The sequence below is a fragment of the Chionomys nivalis genome, chromosome 1, assembly GCF_950005125.1.
Source record: "Chionomys nivalis chromosome 1, mChiNiv1.1, whole genome shotgun sequence".
NCBI classification, from domain to species: Eukaryota; Metazoa; Chordata; class Mammalia; order Rodentia; family Cricetidae; genus Chionomys; species Chionomys nivalis.
In genome coordinates, this window is record NC_080086.1 from 20,129,617 (window position 1) to 20,145,532 (window position 15,916).

Here is a 15,916-nt window from a genome sequence, read left to right on the forward strand (position 1 = left end):
TTCCAATCCCTACCCTTCCCCTTTAGTCCCACATTAAAACTGCTGGCTAACCTTTGGTTCCTTAACTTTGTGCACACATATGAAATGTTGATAATCTTTGGAAAATGACAGGATTTCCTGTTGTGGGAAACAAAGTATAAATAACATTTATTCCTTAATTTTCAGGAACTTTAAATACGTGGATTTAAATGAGTTTTATTAGAAAGATGCTGAATTTAGGCTAATTATCAGGCAAATGAGGCAGAGCACCTGGTTACATAACAGAGAGAATGAAGACAACACAGTAGGCTGTAGCCATCCCATAAGGTTACCAGGAATATGCCCCAAAATCCTGTCTAAGTACAATGCTAATTGTCAGTCAAATGGTGTAGATAAAAATTCCAAGGAAAGGCAAAAATCACAAAGAACAGAAAGGAATAGGGAATGATCATCAGGCAAGGAAGACATCTGGATAAGGATATGGACAGTTAAGTAAGTATGGTGTAATTGAGAAAAAGTCCATGGTCAAGCATGTTTTAAGAGGGGCTTTGTGCCAGACTACATTGAGATATAAAGTGTTAGGTCACAATGAAACCTACATGGCAGAGATAATCAATCCACTCACTATCCAAACCTTTATTTATTCATCACTGTGAATGTCTTTGCCACTGTTCTGTTTTCTGGGGCCAAATAGTTAATGGAACATACAAATTGTGTGTGAAGAGTGGTGAGCACACAAATAAGCAAGCAGAGAAATCAGAGAGCAAGGTAATGTCTCACCATCATGCTGTGAAGGAGGCTGGGTGGGAGGTGGCTCATTGGGTAAAGTACCTGCTGTCCAAGCATAAGGACCTGAGTTTGATTACCAAAACCTACTGAAAAAACCAGGAGCTATGGTGGGCATTGGGTAACTGGCAAAGAGGCCAGACATGAGATGGGCATATCCCTAGAGCTTATGGGCCAGCTATCCTGACCAATCAGTGGCCTGCGTAACTCATAGAGATCTTATCTCAAAACATAAGGTAGGGAGCTGTTGAGGTAGACACTAGATTTCAACCTTTGGCTTTCACTTGTATGCACATGTATGTGAACATATACGCACACATACTTACATAAACACATCAATGTACCATATGCAGAACTGCACACACAATGCTCTGAAGGAAGAGAAATCACTGTAATAGAATGCAGCTGGTTCAACTCTTTGGATTAGTTTATTCAAGTTTCACAGCATTTCAGAAACTGTATGGGCTTCTTCCATTTTAAGAATTATCTACATCACATCAAATTTACCTCAGCTGTGGGGAAGGGGGAAGTGATGGCTGCTTTTCTAGATTCTTATCAATTATCCTTGCGGTAGGTATTATATGTATGCAAATTTTACTAGTAAGAAAATTAGATAGACTTGGTAGTAAATCATTGATAATCCTTTATTTAAAATAAGATAGTTTGCAATCAGCTTTCTAACTAAATGCCATCCTCTATGTATCCTCTGTCTCCTCCTAGTGGCCATTTTTACTTCTTTCTGATTTTATGTTCTTGTCCCTATTTCCTTTGGGTCTTTGGTACCTCTGGCTTTGATCTTTAATTTTCTTTATATAATTCTGAATTATTGTGGACACTGTCTGGGTACTAGCTACTCTAGTCTGTTCCCCAGCAGTATTCTCTGCTGTATTCTCAATATGTGAGTGGAGTGATTGCTGAAGAACTCAGAGAGGGTATTACTTCCTAGAACACAAACTAAATATTTATTTTAATGCAAATAGACTTCTATCTTTATAGATGAGTTTTATTAGTTATGTATGTTTTGCATTGAATTTATATAAAAGAAACAAGGCATGTTGAAAGTGATTCTAAGGTGCTTGGGGATTTTTGGCATAGTTTTAATGTGTGTTTGTGTATGTCCCTGCATGTGTACACATGTGTGCAGGTACCTGTGGAGTCTATAAGAGGATGCCAGATCTCCTGGAACTAGAGGAACAGGTAGTGGTGAGCCACACGTGAATTTTGAGAACAACCCCAAGTTCTCTGAACAACCAACAAGTGCTCTTAATCACTGGGCCATATTTCTAGCCCTGTGGCAGATTTTTTCTGATTAAATTTGTTATTTAAAAATTTAATACATGTATATAATACATTCAAATTACCCAAAGTCCTATGATAGATTATTTCCTTCTCATCCCATCAACATTCAAATCCTCCTTAATTTCATGTTTATTTGCTTCATTTTGGAACACACTTAGTTTAACCAGACAAATGACCATGGACATTTTGACTGAGGACCTCTGAGCATAGAGTTCTTGGTTACTGAGATGAAGAAACTCCTTTGTTTCTTGATACATTAAGTTTGAAGTCATATAATATATCTAAACAACTTGGAGATAGGTAGCAGAACAGGGTCAATGGCTAGATGTCTCATCCCTTGTCACTGGCCTGGAGGGTTTCATTTAAGGATGAGTTTAACAGACAAAGAGGGCCAAGAGCTGAATGCTGGCACACAACACTTCAAAGTCAATCAAGGATGTGCCTTAGTTTTACCGCCTATTGCTGTGATATTTAAGGGTTTTTTTGATTTCATTAGGTACATTCAGGTAATCTAACACAATTTTCTCCATTTCCCTCATAAATTGCCATATTCAGGTTTTATTGCTATGTAAAGACACCATAAATTAAGCAGCTTTTTTTGTTTGTTTGTCTTTTTCGAAGCAGGGTTTCTCTGTGGTTTTGGAGCCTGTCCTGGAACTAGCTCTTGTAGACCAGGCTGGTCTCGAACTCACAGAGATCCGCCTGCCTCTGCCTCCCAAGTGCTGGGGTTAAAGGCATGCACCACCACCGCCCGGCCATCAAGCAGCTTTTGTAAAGCTGGGACTGGCTTATGGTTTCAGGGGTTTAGTCTATTATGGTCATGGAGGGAAGCATGGCAACACACTGGCAGACACAGTGTGGAAAAGACAGCTGAGAGCTCTACATTCTGATACTCAGGCAGCATGAAGTGAACGAACTTGAGTTTCTAAGACCTCAAAATCTACCCCCTAGTGGCAGACTTCCTCCAACAAAGCCACGCCTACTATGACAAGGCCACACCTCCTAAGAGTGCCACTCCCTATGAACCTATGATTGTCACTTTTCCAGACCACCACAGTCCTCTGCTCTTGCTGACTATTTTCCATGACCCATTGTTAAGATATTTAGTGTTGCAATGTGAGTCATTTTTCAGTGGCCTTACTCCAAATTTGTTGGTAAGAAAATCGAGATAGGGAATGTAGAGACAAGTTATATTACCAAACTTTTTAAAAGAAATATAAATGAATGGTAGCTTAAAGAGACTTCAGGTTCTGTGACCATCTAGACATCCTTGAAACTAGTGACCACATAGATACCTAATTATATCTGTACTGTTTATGTCCACAGCTATAAACACCCTCTGGTTTTTTATGCTGAAAAGACATGTTTTCTGTAAGAATTTAAACTCTCCTGGGGGGAAATGACTGTGAGCTGTTTTCAAGGCTCAAAAGACCTAAAGAATTAGAAGTGTAAGTGTTCCTTTGCCTCCTTCTGCCTGCTTTTTATCACTTTGGTGTGGGATTCTCCTCTGTATGCTATAAATACGCTTTATGACCATTGGTTAATAAAGAAACTGCTTTGGCTTATGGCAGGGCAGAATATAGGCAGACAAGAAAACTAAACTGAAGGCACGGAGAAAGAAGGTGGAGTCAGGCAGATGCTATATAGTTGCTAAAAGAGAGAGATGCCAGAACATTACTGGTAGGTCACAGCCTCATGGCCATACACAAAATAATAGAAATGGGTTAATTTAAGATGTAAGAGCTAGCTTGAAATACACCTAAGCCATTGGCCAAACAGTACTGTAATTAATATAGTTTCTGTATGATTATTTGGTTCTGGGCTGCTGGAAACAAAAATAAATAAATAAATAAAACCAGACTCCATTTACATTACTTTCAATACAGCAAGGCCTTGTTTGAAAGGTTTGTGCTGGGTTTTTACTCAACCACATAGACAGGAAAGGGACTCTTTCCTATACCCAATTTAAGCACCCTATAACTTTTCCCTCATGGCTCAACAACTTCCCATTGTTAATTCTCAGTCTTTCTCCATCTCTGTGTCTTTCTCCATTGCGCACACACACACACACACACACACACACACACACACACTTTTCTTTTCTTTTTTTTTTTGTAAGTGATATCACCAAAGGGGAAATATCTTTATTAAGAAAATAAATTACAACATAAACAGGGATTTCGGAAAAGCATCCAGCACATACAAGATTTGCTAGTCATCCAAACTTTTTGTGGCTACGTTAACAGCTGGAGGGTATGAGCAGGACTTTGTTTTAATGAATAAATAGAAATTTGAAAGTGGAAGATAGGTGAGTTACTCTTTATTACTATGGAAATATTCCTGTCTATTTCCCAAGGGTTTTGAAGTCTCTAGAAGCTTTGTTAAAAATGCAGCACCACAAAGGAGTGGTAAGATGGCTTTTGCACACTGCCAATCCCAATGCAAATTTGTGCCTTCTGAGGAACTACCTGGGAAGATTGCTGTTTCTCTCTAGCTTTAGAAGGGTATAATTGGCAAGCATCCCATAGTTTTATGGTGTACAATATGATGACTTAATTGAAAGAGAGAGGGGAGGAAGAGGGAGAGAATGAATATTACCTATCACAATCAAGCTAATTAAGATATCCTTCAGTTACCTTACATAGCTAATACTTCCACCCATGGATGGTGAGGATACTGAAGGTCTACTCTGAGCCAATTTCAGTCACGCAATAAATATTATCAATCATAGACAGCATGCTGTACATTGTACCTTTAAGGACATGTACATCTAATACATAGAAGCTTGAACATTTTGCTATATAATATCTCATTCTTGCCCAGTCCCATCCTTCCTGGTCCCTGGAACTACCATTCTGTTTGCTGTTTCTGTGTTAGAATTGTTTAACATGGTGGACAATGAGGGCTGCTGAGAAGCCAAGGACAATGGCACTGGGTTTTGATCTTACTGCATGTACTGGCTTTGTGGGAGTCTAGCCTGTTTGGATGCTCACCTTCCTAGACCTGGATGGAGGGGGGAGGACCTTGAACTTCCCACAGGGCAGGAAACCCTGACTGCTCTTTGGAGTGGAGAGGGAGAGGGAGGGGAGTGGGAGAGCGGGAGGGAAATAGGAGGCTGGGAAGAGGCGGAAATTTTTAATAAAAACAATTAAAAAATAAAAAAAATAAAATAATTAAAAAACAAACAAACAAACAAACAAACAAAAAACAAACAAAATCACCATGAAGCTGGGTATGGAGTGCAAGCTTTAATCCTAGCACTTGGGAGGCACAGGCAGGAGCATTACTGTGAGTTTTAGGCCAGTCTTGTCTGCAAAGTGAGACCTTGTTTCAAAAGAAAGAAAGGAAAAAAAAGACTTTTTCATAAACAGAAAAATTGACCCTGAAGCTCATATGGACTCTCAAGGGACACTAAATAGTGAGAAAAAAAAAAGAAGCTAATAGCAAAAACAGAATCAAGTCAAAACAAGAGGCCTCATAGTCTCTGATTTCAAATTATATTGCAAAGTAAATTATAGTATGGAAGCAGAATGGGCACTAGCATAAAAATGAACCCATGGCCCAATGTGTCTCTCTGTTAAACCAAAATGACTGCTCCTATATTTATGGTCAACTACATTTGACAAGGGCAGTAAGAATACACATGGAAATTGAGTGCAATGGTACAAGCCTATAGTCCTTGCACTACAGAGGCTAAGGCAGAATGATTACAAGTTCAAGGACAGCCTACTCTCCACTGTAAGTGCAAGGACAGCCTGGGCTAACGTGTGTGTGTGTGTGTGTGTGTGTGTGTGTGTGTGTGTGTGATTTTTATCCCTTTACAGCATTACAACATACAGGATTCTTATTTATGTCATCTGTGGCTGGGTGGGTGTGTATGCGTGCATGCATGTGTGTGTGAATGTGTGCATGCGTGTGTGATTTTGCTATAAGAAATAGAAGAATGAGCAAGGAAGTCAGGACCATGAGGGGTGCACCCACCCACTGAGACAGTGGGGACGATCTGTTGGGAGCTCACCAAGGCCAGCTGGACTGTGACTGAAAAGGCATGGGATAAAACTGGACTCTCTGAACATGGCGGACAATGAGAGCTGACGAGAGGCCAAGGACAATGGCATGGGGTTTTGATCCTACTTCATGTTCTGGCTTTGTGGGAGCCTAGACAGTTTGGATGTTCACCTTCCTAGACCTGGATGGAGGGGGGAAGACCTTGGACTTTCCACAGGGCAGGGAACCCTGACTGCTCTTTGGACTGGAGAGGGAGGAGAAGATGAGTGGGGGGAGGGGGAGAGGGGCGGGAGGAGGGGGAGGGAAATGGGAGGCGGGGAGGAGGCAGAAATTTTTTTTTTCAATGAAAAAAAAAGATAAGGAAAAAAAAAAGAAATAGAAGAAAATTGCCATTTTGATATGTATGAACCCAGAAGATATCGAGCTAAGTGAAGTAAATCAGACACAAAATGATTAAAAAAAGTGTATGAATAAAAAAAGTAAATAAACAATTCTAACACTTTTCTTATTGCACTATCCAGGCATATATGACACTGCTCTTTTTATCATCACTCACCTTGGAATCTGATACAACTGAGGACAAACTAGATCCATTATAGAATTAACTCAACTTACACACATGCATAGAATAAAACTGTATTGTTTATTGATTATTCAAACATTCCGAGTTCCCTAAGGACCATGGGAATTCCAACATGAACCCTTAACTCCTGCTTGCCTACAAAGACATCCTCTTGGCTTCACAACAAGGAACAATGCACTACAGTTGAAAACTGGCAACATTCTAATTTTTAAGGACAGTTTCTGATTTCTCGCACACTACAGAGAAATTCACTTTCATTCTGTCCTTACAAAGGAGCATAGGGACTGTCTCCTGTCAGTTATTTGTCTGTGTAAAAGCTATCTGGCCTTGAAAAGGCACTGCCTGTACTGGGCCTGAAGATATTGCAACATTAATTTGTAGACTCACTCTCTCCTATGATGTCTGATGAAGTGACCTATGCAACGCTTATGCTTCAGGACTCCGCGAGAGTGGGCAGTCATCAGGATGGAAATAACCTAAGAAGAGAAGGTAAGAGCTCCAGAGAAAGCATGTTATGACCTTGGAAATGGCAGCTGTTAAGTGTTTCGAGATATGGGTTTTGACACTAAAATGGAGGGGAGAGCATGCGATATAATCCCCCAAATAGAGGCAGGTCAGCAGAACAAGTGTCCTTCAGAGAATATGAAGGGCTTTCAAGACCAGTGTGAGCCATATGGAATTACTGTCATGACCATCTTCGCTGTTAAAAAAAAAAATAGTGGTTATGTCAGAGATTGAGTCTTGCAGTGAGAGTTTTCTATTTATAACCATCCTTGACTCTAATGCCTTGTTAGCAATGACAGAGAGATGTTCTTATATAAACCAAAAAGGATTCTAAAGTAAGTAGAGAAAGCTTTGCTAGTGTGTGCAATAATTTAAGGAAGGAGTCAAATATAGATAAATCACAAGTGAACAATATCTACCTTTTTCTTTTATGCTGCTTTTAATTTAATGTCATTGGAACCTTAAGTACAACTCAGAGCATTTATCAATAATAAATTCGATCTATACATATCATTATTGAAATGTAGTTGCAAAATAAAGTAAATAAATTGCAATTTCTGCAGTTATGTGGATGGAAATGCTGAATTTCAAAGAAGCGAGGTAGTTTGTCTGAGTTTATACAATTGTGTGGTGGAGAGAGTCTTCCATGTCAGCTCATTCCTTTATGCCCAGTTGGCAGAAATGCCAAGTCTCTGGAGTCAGAGACATCATTAAATTTATAAAACTATTGTCACTTCCAAAGGTTGCGATACAGTCCTAGTTGTTATCCTGATTCATATGAATTGCTTTTTTTCTGCTTCTTGGATTTCTTTTTACTGTGTGTGTGTGTGTGTGTGTGTGTGTGTGTGTGTGTGTGTTAGGGAGAAGATATACAGTACCTAGCATAGAGTTTGTGGTGTTTTTCAAAGGAGAGATGATTATGCATATTAATCTTGTTCTGTCTTGTAATTCTCATTCTAACCTTTGGGGAAAGAGGTCAGGTGACTATCCCATATATGCTAGCATACTCACCTAGCAAAAATATTGTGTGAATCAAGAAGAGGAAGATGACAGATGTTTTCATGACAAACATGGTCCAAGAGTTGCCTGCTCGTTTTAATATCGAGGAACTTCCTGGGTGGGAAAAACAACCCCAAATGTAACAGTGTGCTATGGTTCTACTTACTCATCCCCCACTGGCTTCTAGGACACCCAGCTCAATTCTCTATTTGGCGAGGAGCTGCCTTGAGCCTGATGACACTCTGCCTGTTGCTGGTGACGGGACTGGTGATCTTGGGGATTATGTGTAAGTAAATTTGTATTAAACAAAAGAAAAACAATTAGAAAAACCTGGCACAGTATGCAAATTCATGAAGGACATGGCTACTAGTATGCTAGATTGATTAAAAAAGATTAATCATCACAGACACTCATGTCTCCCTAGCTCTTTTCACTTATTTTCTATATGAACGATTTCACTGATAGTTATGACTTGGTCATATAAACACAGACACTTCTGCTACCCCAGATCCATTTCATTCTCCACCATACCTTCAGAAACACTGGCAAGGGTCCTATTTCTCTGCTCTGGGAATTCTACCCCCCCCCCCGTTATTTTTGTCTTTTGATGAAATAGATCATACTGTGTGCAGACTCATCTTTTCTTAGTTATTGGTTAAAACTGAGAAGCTCTTTTCTTAACAGACATACCCATTTGATATTCTCCATTAAAAATAGAAAATCAACCTGCAGATGTATTTGCAGAAGGACATACACTTTGTTTTGTCTTGAAATTTAGCATATGGCTAGCTAAGTCTGCCCACCCATCACCTTTATGGGATAAGAAAGCATTAAAGTGGCAGCAACAATCTGACTTGCCTGAATGAGGAAAACACACAGAGAAGGAAGATAGGAGGTGGGAGTTACATCATACCTAGCAGGCAGAATTGAACCGTGCATGTATCTTACAGTGGAAACCACTCCCTAGCAGACCCTAAGAGAAGAGTCTCTTGACTCACGTGCAGTTGCAGGTGGACTGAGTAGGGCACTGTGCCTTATGGTAAATGGAAAGCCACCCTGAGGAGATGCAGGTTATAAAATGCTGAGTGTGTGGAATAAAGAGTACTGATGAGGTCAGCACCCACTCTAAGGTGACTTGTAGTCAAAACTGTATTACAAGTTGCTGTATGAATTACTGTCTCTTGTTGATGTGACAGTAAAAGCAGCTTAAAGAAGGAAGGGTTTATTTTGGTTCGTGGTTTAATTAAGATGGAATACAGTCCCTCAGAGTGGAAAGTCATACAGTAATGGATCACATTACATCAAAAGTCAGAGAGCAGAGGGAACTGAATTCCATGTTCAGCTTGCTTCCTCCTTTATAAGCAGTCTAGGTCCTCAGTCCAGGGGATGGTGCTGCCCACACTCGGGGGAGTGCGGGGAGTTCATGTTTTAGTGAAACCTCCTTGGAAATGCCTGTACAGACACCTCCCAAAATTTCTCTCTTAGATAATTCTATACCCGGTCACATTGAAAATAAAGATTAATAATCACAGACACTAATGTGTCACATGCTGTATCCACTTATTTCCTTATATGAAAGATTTCAGTGATGGTTATGATTTGGACATGTAAAGACAGCCTAATTATTTATCTTGTTCTTTGGAAAAGAAATCGGATGCTCCTGTTGAGGTAACAGATGCTCAGTAAATGCTGTTAGGAGAATACGCTATTTATCTTTAAAAGATGCACACCCAAAAACAAACTCAAGTGAAATAATGTTGACTCATCATGAAATGAAGTTTAATTTATTTTTGCAAACTGCAATGTTTTTGCTGAAGTGGTTGTAACAGTGTGCTGCTGAGTCTGAAAGAGCTTAATAAAAATAAAGATGTTTTTAAATAAATACATGGATTCAGAACTAGAAATAGTTAGAATGGTCCAAAACCATCTGGAATTATTAGCAAAACCCCGCCAAGGATGAAAGAAAGGGAAGATGGGGCATGAGGGAGGGTGGTAGAGGTTGAGCAGGGGGATCTAGTGCCCTCTACAAGGAAGGGAGAGGAGAGAGGGAGAGAAAAGACAAAAGGAAGAGAGGGAAAAAGGCAAGAGGGAGGAACAAAGAAAGAGAGAGAGAGAGAGAGAGAGAGAGAGAGAGAGAGAGAAGAGGAAGGGGGAGGAAGGAGAGAAAGAATCCCCAGTGGCCTGGGGATCAGTCTCTTACATTAGCCTAGTGGCCTTGTGAGCACGTCAGGAAACATGCACTTGTCTCATTATGTCTTGTAGTTTTGCAGATGTCTAATGATATTAACTCAGGTTCAGAGAAGTTAAGTCAACTTCAGAAAATCATCCACCCACAGCAGAACAATCTGTCTGAGCCACTGAACATCTCTATGAAGAATCCCACAGAGAAATCTCTCCAGTCCCAGATCTCTGCCCTCCTAGAGAGGCAGGGACAGATGGCTACCAAGCTCTGCAAGGAATTCCTCATCCACACTTCTGGTAATTTGACTTACATCTGTAAAATGGCCAGATCAAGTCTGTCACTTTGATCAAAGTACTCATGTGCAGCACAGTCTCATAGAATTTGAGTCCTTTAACATTCCCTTGACCATGCTATTCTAAATTTATGAAAGACAAGGAAATACAGATTTCTTTAATATTTTGGAAAACACAGGAGAATTTTATAGCCATTCCATGCTGGGCGGTGGTGGCGCACGCCTTTAATTCCAGCACTCGGGAGGCAGAGGCAGGCAGATCTCTGTGAGTTCAAGGCCAGCCTGGTCTACAAGAGCTAGTTCCAGGACAGGAACCAAAAGCTATGGAGAAACCCTGTCTCGAAAATCCAAAAAAAAGAAAGAAATAAAGAAAAAAAGAATTTTATAGTCATTCCCAAACGTTATCATCTTGGTACTTAAACCTCTCTCCCTCACTTTATCCATCACTTTTAGATGCTTTGGTTATCATAAGAATATTAAAAGCCTGGACCTGCGAAGAGAATCTTTATTGTCAACTCCCAGCCAGGGTTACTCTGCTGCCACTCAGATCTGTTGTCTGTGTGCATGACTTAGTTTCCAAAGACTTGTGCAGTCACCGCACAGAGTGTGCATTTTTGAATATAATTTTCTTTTCAGACCATAAGTGCAATCCTTGTCCTAAGACATGGCAATGGCATGGAAACAGTTGCTACTATTTCACAATTCATGAGGAGAAATCCTGGAGTGACAGCAGAAAGGACTGTACAGACAAGAATGCCACTCTGGTGAAGATTGACAGCATCAAAGAAAGGGTATGACTGAGTCTCCTCCCCAGGGTATAGAAATGTCTCACACAATGAAATCTGTTTCATGATAAGAAACTAATGGATTTTGAATGAGAACTAATAAACGAATTGAAGAACTGGGCATGAAACCCAGGACACAGCACATGCTAAGAAAGTGATCTAACCACCGAACTATCCCCAAACAATAAAGGAAATTAACAATTTTTTTCATACCTCCTCAAACTAGCAGATGGCCTCTTAGTTGTCCTGCTTTCTCCCTCCCCCAGGATTTTCTTCAGACACAGCCATCACTCACTCTCTCGTTCTTCTGGCTGGGATTGTCCTGGAACTCAACTGGCAGGCACTGGTTATGGGAAGATGGATCATCTCCCTCTCCAACCCTGTAAGTATCTAACTGTTGGGGCTGGAAGATAGTACTTCCAGCCAGGTGGTGGAAACCAGTGTGTTTGTGCTGTTGTTTGGAGAAAAGAGCTGGTGTTCGTTTCATCTACATGATGGTACTATGGGATAAAGTCTTATTTTCTTAAGAACAAATTTTGTTCTGTTTTAACTTTAATATTTAAAAATTATTTTTGTATTCATCTATTTGGAGAGGTCATGGTTGTATGGTTCCAGGGTAGACATGTGGAGGTCAGAGGACAACCTGCAGAGATAAGTTCTCTACTTCCAGTCTGTGGGTTCAGGGAACTGAACCCACTGTTTAAAAGAGAGAGAGTTGCAGTAGGGAACACATTGAGGGCTGTAGTAGGAGCTGTGGGCCTGCTTTTCGTCCTGCCCGGCTCCTACACGGCTAGCTTTACACCAGAAATAACAACACACAGATTGTATTCATTTAAACACTGCTTGGCCCATTTCTATTCATGTGTGTAGCACCTTGAGGTGAGCTTACCAGGAAGATTCTAGCCTATGTCCATCCTGGGTCGGAGCTTCATCGCGTCTGCTCTGGAGCACATGGGCATGGCGTCTGTCTCTGAGAGGAGCTGCCCTGCATCTGCTTGGGAGAGGGGAGCATGGCGTCTGAGCTCACTGTTTACTCCACCAACCTAAGGGATGGCCTATCAAATGGGCCAAAGCAGTTTCTTTATTAGCCAATGACCTTCCTCCATCAGAGGGCTGGTAAACAATTCCATCTATTTGTCAAACTCAGACCAACGCACTAAGCTTAATGTGCTGTCTAGTTGCTTTGCTTATTAAGCATGTACATATAACAATATGTTCTAAGTGCTTTGCAAATATAAACCTTTGAAGGATGCACTTTCACATCCCCATTATATAATAAAAATATTATCATAGCGAGATTCTGTGACATGCTCACGAATGCCCAGTTCAAAGGTGATCCCATCAAGACTGAACATTTTAGATACTCATTCACTCAGCTATTTTATATTCTAGCCTTTACAACCTTCAAGGGTGGTGTTTGCCATAAGGACACACATTTAAACATTGACAGTGTACTCATATTAAGTAATTGTTTTCTCACAGAAGGTAAGTCTAAACTACATGATTAGTTTCCAGATTAGCTTCAGGGTGCAGACCACCAATTAGGTTACATGCAAGCATTCTAGGCAAAATCTACTGCTGCATAGTTTCAATGACCATGTTGAAAGTACACATCAAATCCCTACAGTTTGGGAAATTGAAGCTTTGTAACTATTCAAAATTATAACAAATTAGAAGTCAGAAAAAAAATTTCAAAGTCTTGCCCCATCTGATCTTCTGTAGTTTTCAAAAGACTCCTAAGAAAGAGGTTCAGATTCACTGGGAGCTAGAAACTCAGGTGCTGCTTGAAGTCATACTGGGCTTACAGAGGAAGCCTGTGTGTATGGGAGGGGTGGGTATTGCTGTGGCTTGGGAGAAGAAAACTAGTGTCTGTTTCAGCTACACAATCGTCCTATGGGATAAAGCCTTGTTTTCTTAAGAACAATTTTGCTTTGTTTTTACTTTAATATTTAAAAATATTTTATATTAATTTATTTGGAGCTGTCAGCATTGTGTGGTTCCAGAGTAGACATGTGGAGGTCAGAGGACAACCTGCAGGGTTAAGTTCTCTACTTCCTGTCTGTGGGTTCAGGGAATTGAACTCAAATCACTAGGCTTGGTAGCAAGTGGTCTTACCCACTGAGCCATCTCACAAACCATTTTTTTTTGTTGTTTGTTTTTGTTTTTTAAAGCAAGGACTGGAAAGACCACTCACTGATTAGGAGCATATACTACTTCTACAGAGTACCTGAGTTCACATCCCATCACCCACAAAGTGACTTATAACCACCTCTGACTCCAGCTTCTGTAGATTTAGCCCGCTCTTACATCCTCTGAGGGCACCTACACTCATGCATGCATTGATACACAGATGTACACATAAAAAAAAACAAATTAATCTTTCAAATAAAAGAATAAAAGTTTAAAAGAAGTCATGGCTTCAGAATTTTTGAAAGACTTTAAAACAAAGACAAAAATGCAAGTATCCTATATCAAAACTTTAGTTAAATAAAATAACTGTGTTTATATTTTCACAATATGTAATTTTTACATTAAATGAGATCTGATATCACTTGTATCTCTCCCGCCTCCAAGTACTGAAGCCACCCAACTTGCTCTGTTTTTCTCTTCCATGTATATTTTGTAAATTGAATTATAATAATTTTAGTCTTGCTCAGAACTGCTTGGTTTCAGCTGTGACTCACCAAATGCCTTGAATAACAAATAATTATATGTCTATTATTTTCTCCCTAAAGATCCACTCCACAAAGATTTTTCTAGGACTTTTTTTGTTCAAATATTTATCTGTCAGGCTCTTATCACCATTGCTTGCCATGTTTGGTTAGTTCATTGTCACACTAGTAACAACGACAAAGACTCACTCAAAACAACACAGACGAAAAGGACAGTTACTCTTTTACAAAGCGGAATAATGGGGTGGGCAGTGCTCATAGCTGACAGAGGAGAGGAGGACTGTTAGACAGAGATCATCCAGGACTGTGACCCAGCACCGTGTAAATGCAATGCAGTTCCCAGGTTAGAATATACATTTCTCCTCTCCTATGTGAAGGCAGTCATTCATCTATGGGCTCCTGTGAACATATAGAGGAAATGATCTATGTCTGGCACACAGAGACCACAGATGATGACCATCATAAGTCATTCAGCTGTCAAATAACCCAGCTCTCTATACTCAGCCTAGGAAGACTTCAGGCTTGTGCAGCCTCTTCCTTGGATCCTGAATAAGGACTCTCTGACTTAGATATATTCAAATAGTAATATTTAATAGGCTTAACCCTGAGGAATAAAATAACATGATATCCCAGGGTGCATCACTTGAAAAAAGCAGTGATTTTAACACACATTTAGGTTTGAGTCAAGAAGCTGGACTCAATTTCCTGATCACCAAATCCCATTAGTAAGGCATTAATTTTTTTTCTCTCAAATTCTGTCCTGTTTTCTCAAGTGTGTAGAAAGCATGCATAGTTACTTTTTTGTATAGAAAACATAACAACTTTTTACAAGGTATTACTTTATCTTTTTAGTTTTCATACTAAATTTTAAAATGTCAAAATAAACTATTGTTTCTAATGTAATCTGCACGGGGTGAATTCCACTAGTGGAATTCCATATTGCTGGTGGGAATAATAATTTCTGAGCCATATCTTAAATATTTTTCTATTTTATTGAATTTTAATATAATATATTCTGATCATGGTCTCTCTAGCCTTATTCCCAGATCCTCCTCACCTCCCCCCACCCATCCAACTCCACACCTTCTATCTCTCTCTCTTCAGAAAGCAAACAGGGCAATAAAAAATGTGAGCAGTGTTAGGCATGGGATCCCTCTCATGAAACAGGCCTCAAGTTCAGTAAGATAGTGGCTGGTTACTCCCACACCTTTGTACCACTAATGCACTAGTATTTCCTGCAGAATTAAATATATTCTTATTAAAGAAATATTTTTACTGGGATCACAATTAACTGGAAATAAAGAACATAGACATGCTGGTAATACAGATCCTGATGTTTTGTGGGCATTGGGGTCTCACACTAGTATGGACTTTTCCTCTAAGGATGACACTTAATTCTAATTAAATTTCATATGTAATATTTTTAACTTATTTTGAATCAATTACTTTCCAGATTTAGTGATCAGGAGCACTCCAGGTTCAATGGATCCAGAGGTTGTGCTTACTTTGAAAGAGGGAATGTTTATGTCTCACGCTGTAGTGCTGAAATTTATTGGATTTGTGAGAAGACAGCTTCCCTGGTGAAGACTGAAGACTTGGATTGATTGACTTTTCTAAGAGTATCAAGAAGTGAGGGCCTGTTGCAAACTCAAGCAAGAAAGGAGGAAGCTTTGGTATTTGAGACAGAAACTGAGAAAAAGGTGATTTACTAGCACACAGGCAAACTTACTTCCCAGAACATTTTCCACTTCACTGTCTTACCCTCTGACCTGGTGTTTTCATTATTTCTGTCTTACAGTGATCCTAAGTACCCAGGAAGCAACATGT

General features: G+C 39.8%; 1 protein-coding gene across 2 annotated transcripts; it reads left to right on the plus strand.

Moving 5' to 3' along the window:
* The first annotated feature begins 7,053 nt into the window (after positions 1-7,053).
* On the plus strand, positions 7,054-15,693 carry Clec12b (C-type lectin domain family 12 member B). 2 transcript variants are annotated; one of them, XM_057788366.1, is made up of 6 exons: positions 7,054-7,144; positions 8,346-8,444; positions 10,421-10,636; positions 11,269-11,423; positions 11,684-11,799; positions 15,543-15,693. In XM_057788366.1, the coding sequence occupies exons 1-6, from the start codon at positions 7,054-7,056 to the stop codon at positions 15,691-15,693; spliced, it is 828 nt and encodes a 275-aa protein (XP_057644349.1). The 2 variants fall into 2 exon arrangements, with proteins under 2 accessions (XP_057644349.1, XP_057644360.1); XM_057788377.1 differs by having other exon boundaries at positions 15,630-15,693.
* Positions 15,694-15,916: the final 223 nt, after the last annotated feature.

What these genes read in the sequence shown, in the direction of transcription:
- Clec12b (XM_057788366.1), top strand. Translation starts at nt 7,054, where the DNA reads ATGTCTGATGAAGTGACCTATGCAACGCTTATGCTTCAGGACTCCGCG. An exon ending in AAATAACCTAAGAAGAGAAG is followed by an intron (nt 7,145 to 8,345) that starts GTAAGAGCTCCA and finishes ACTGGCTTCTAG; the next exon opens with GACACCCAGCTCAATTCTCT. An exon ending in GGTGATCTTGGGGATTATGT is followed by an intron (nt 8,445 to 10,420) that starts GTAAGTAAATTT and finishes TATGTCTTGTAG; the next exon opens with TTTTGCAGATGTCTAATGAT.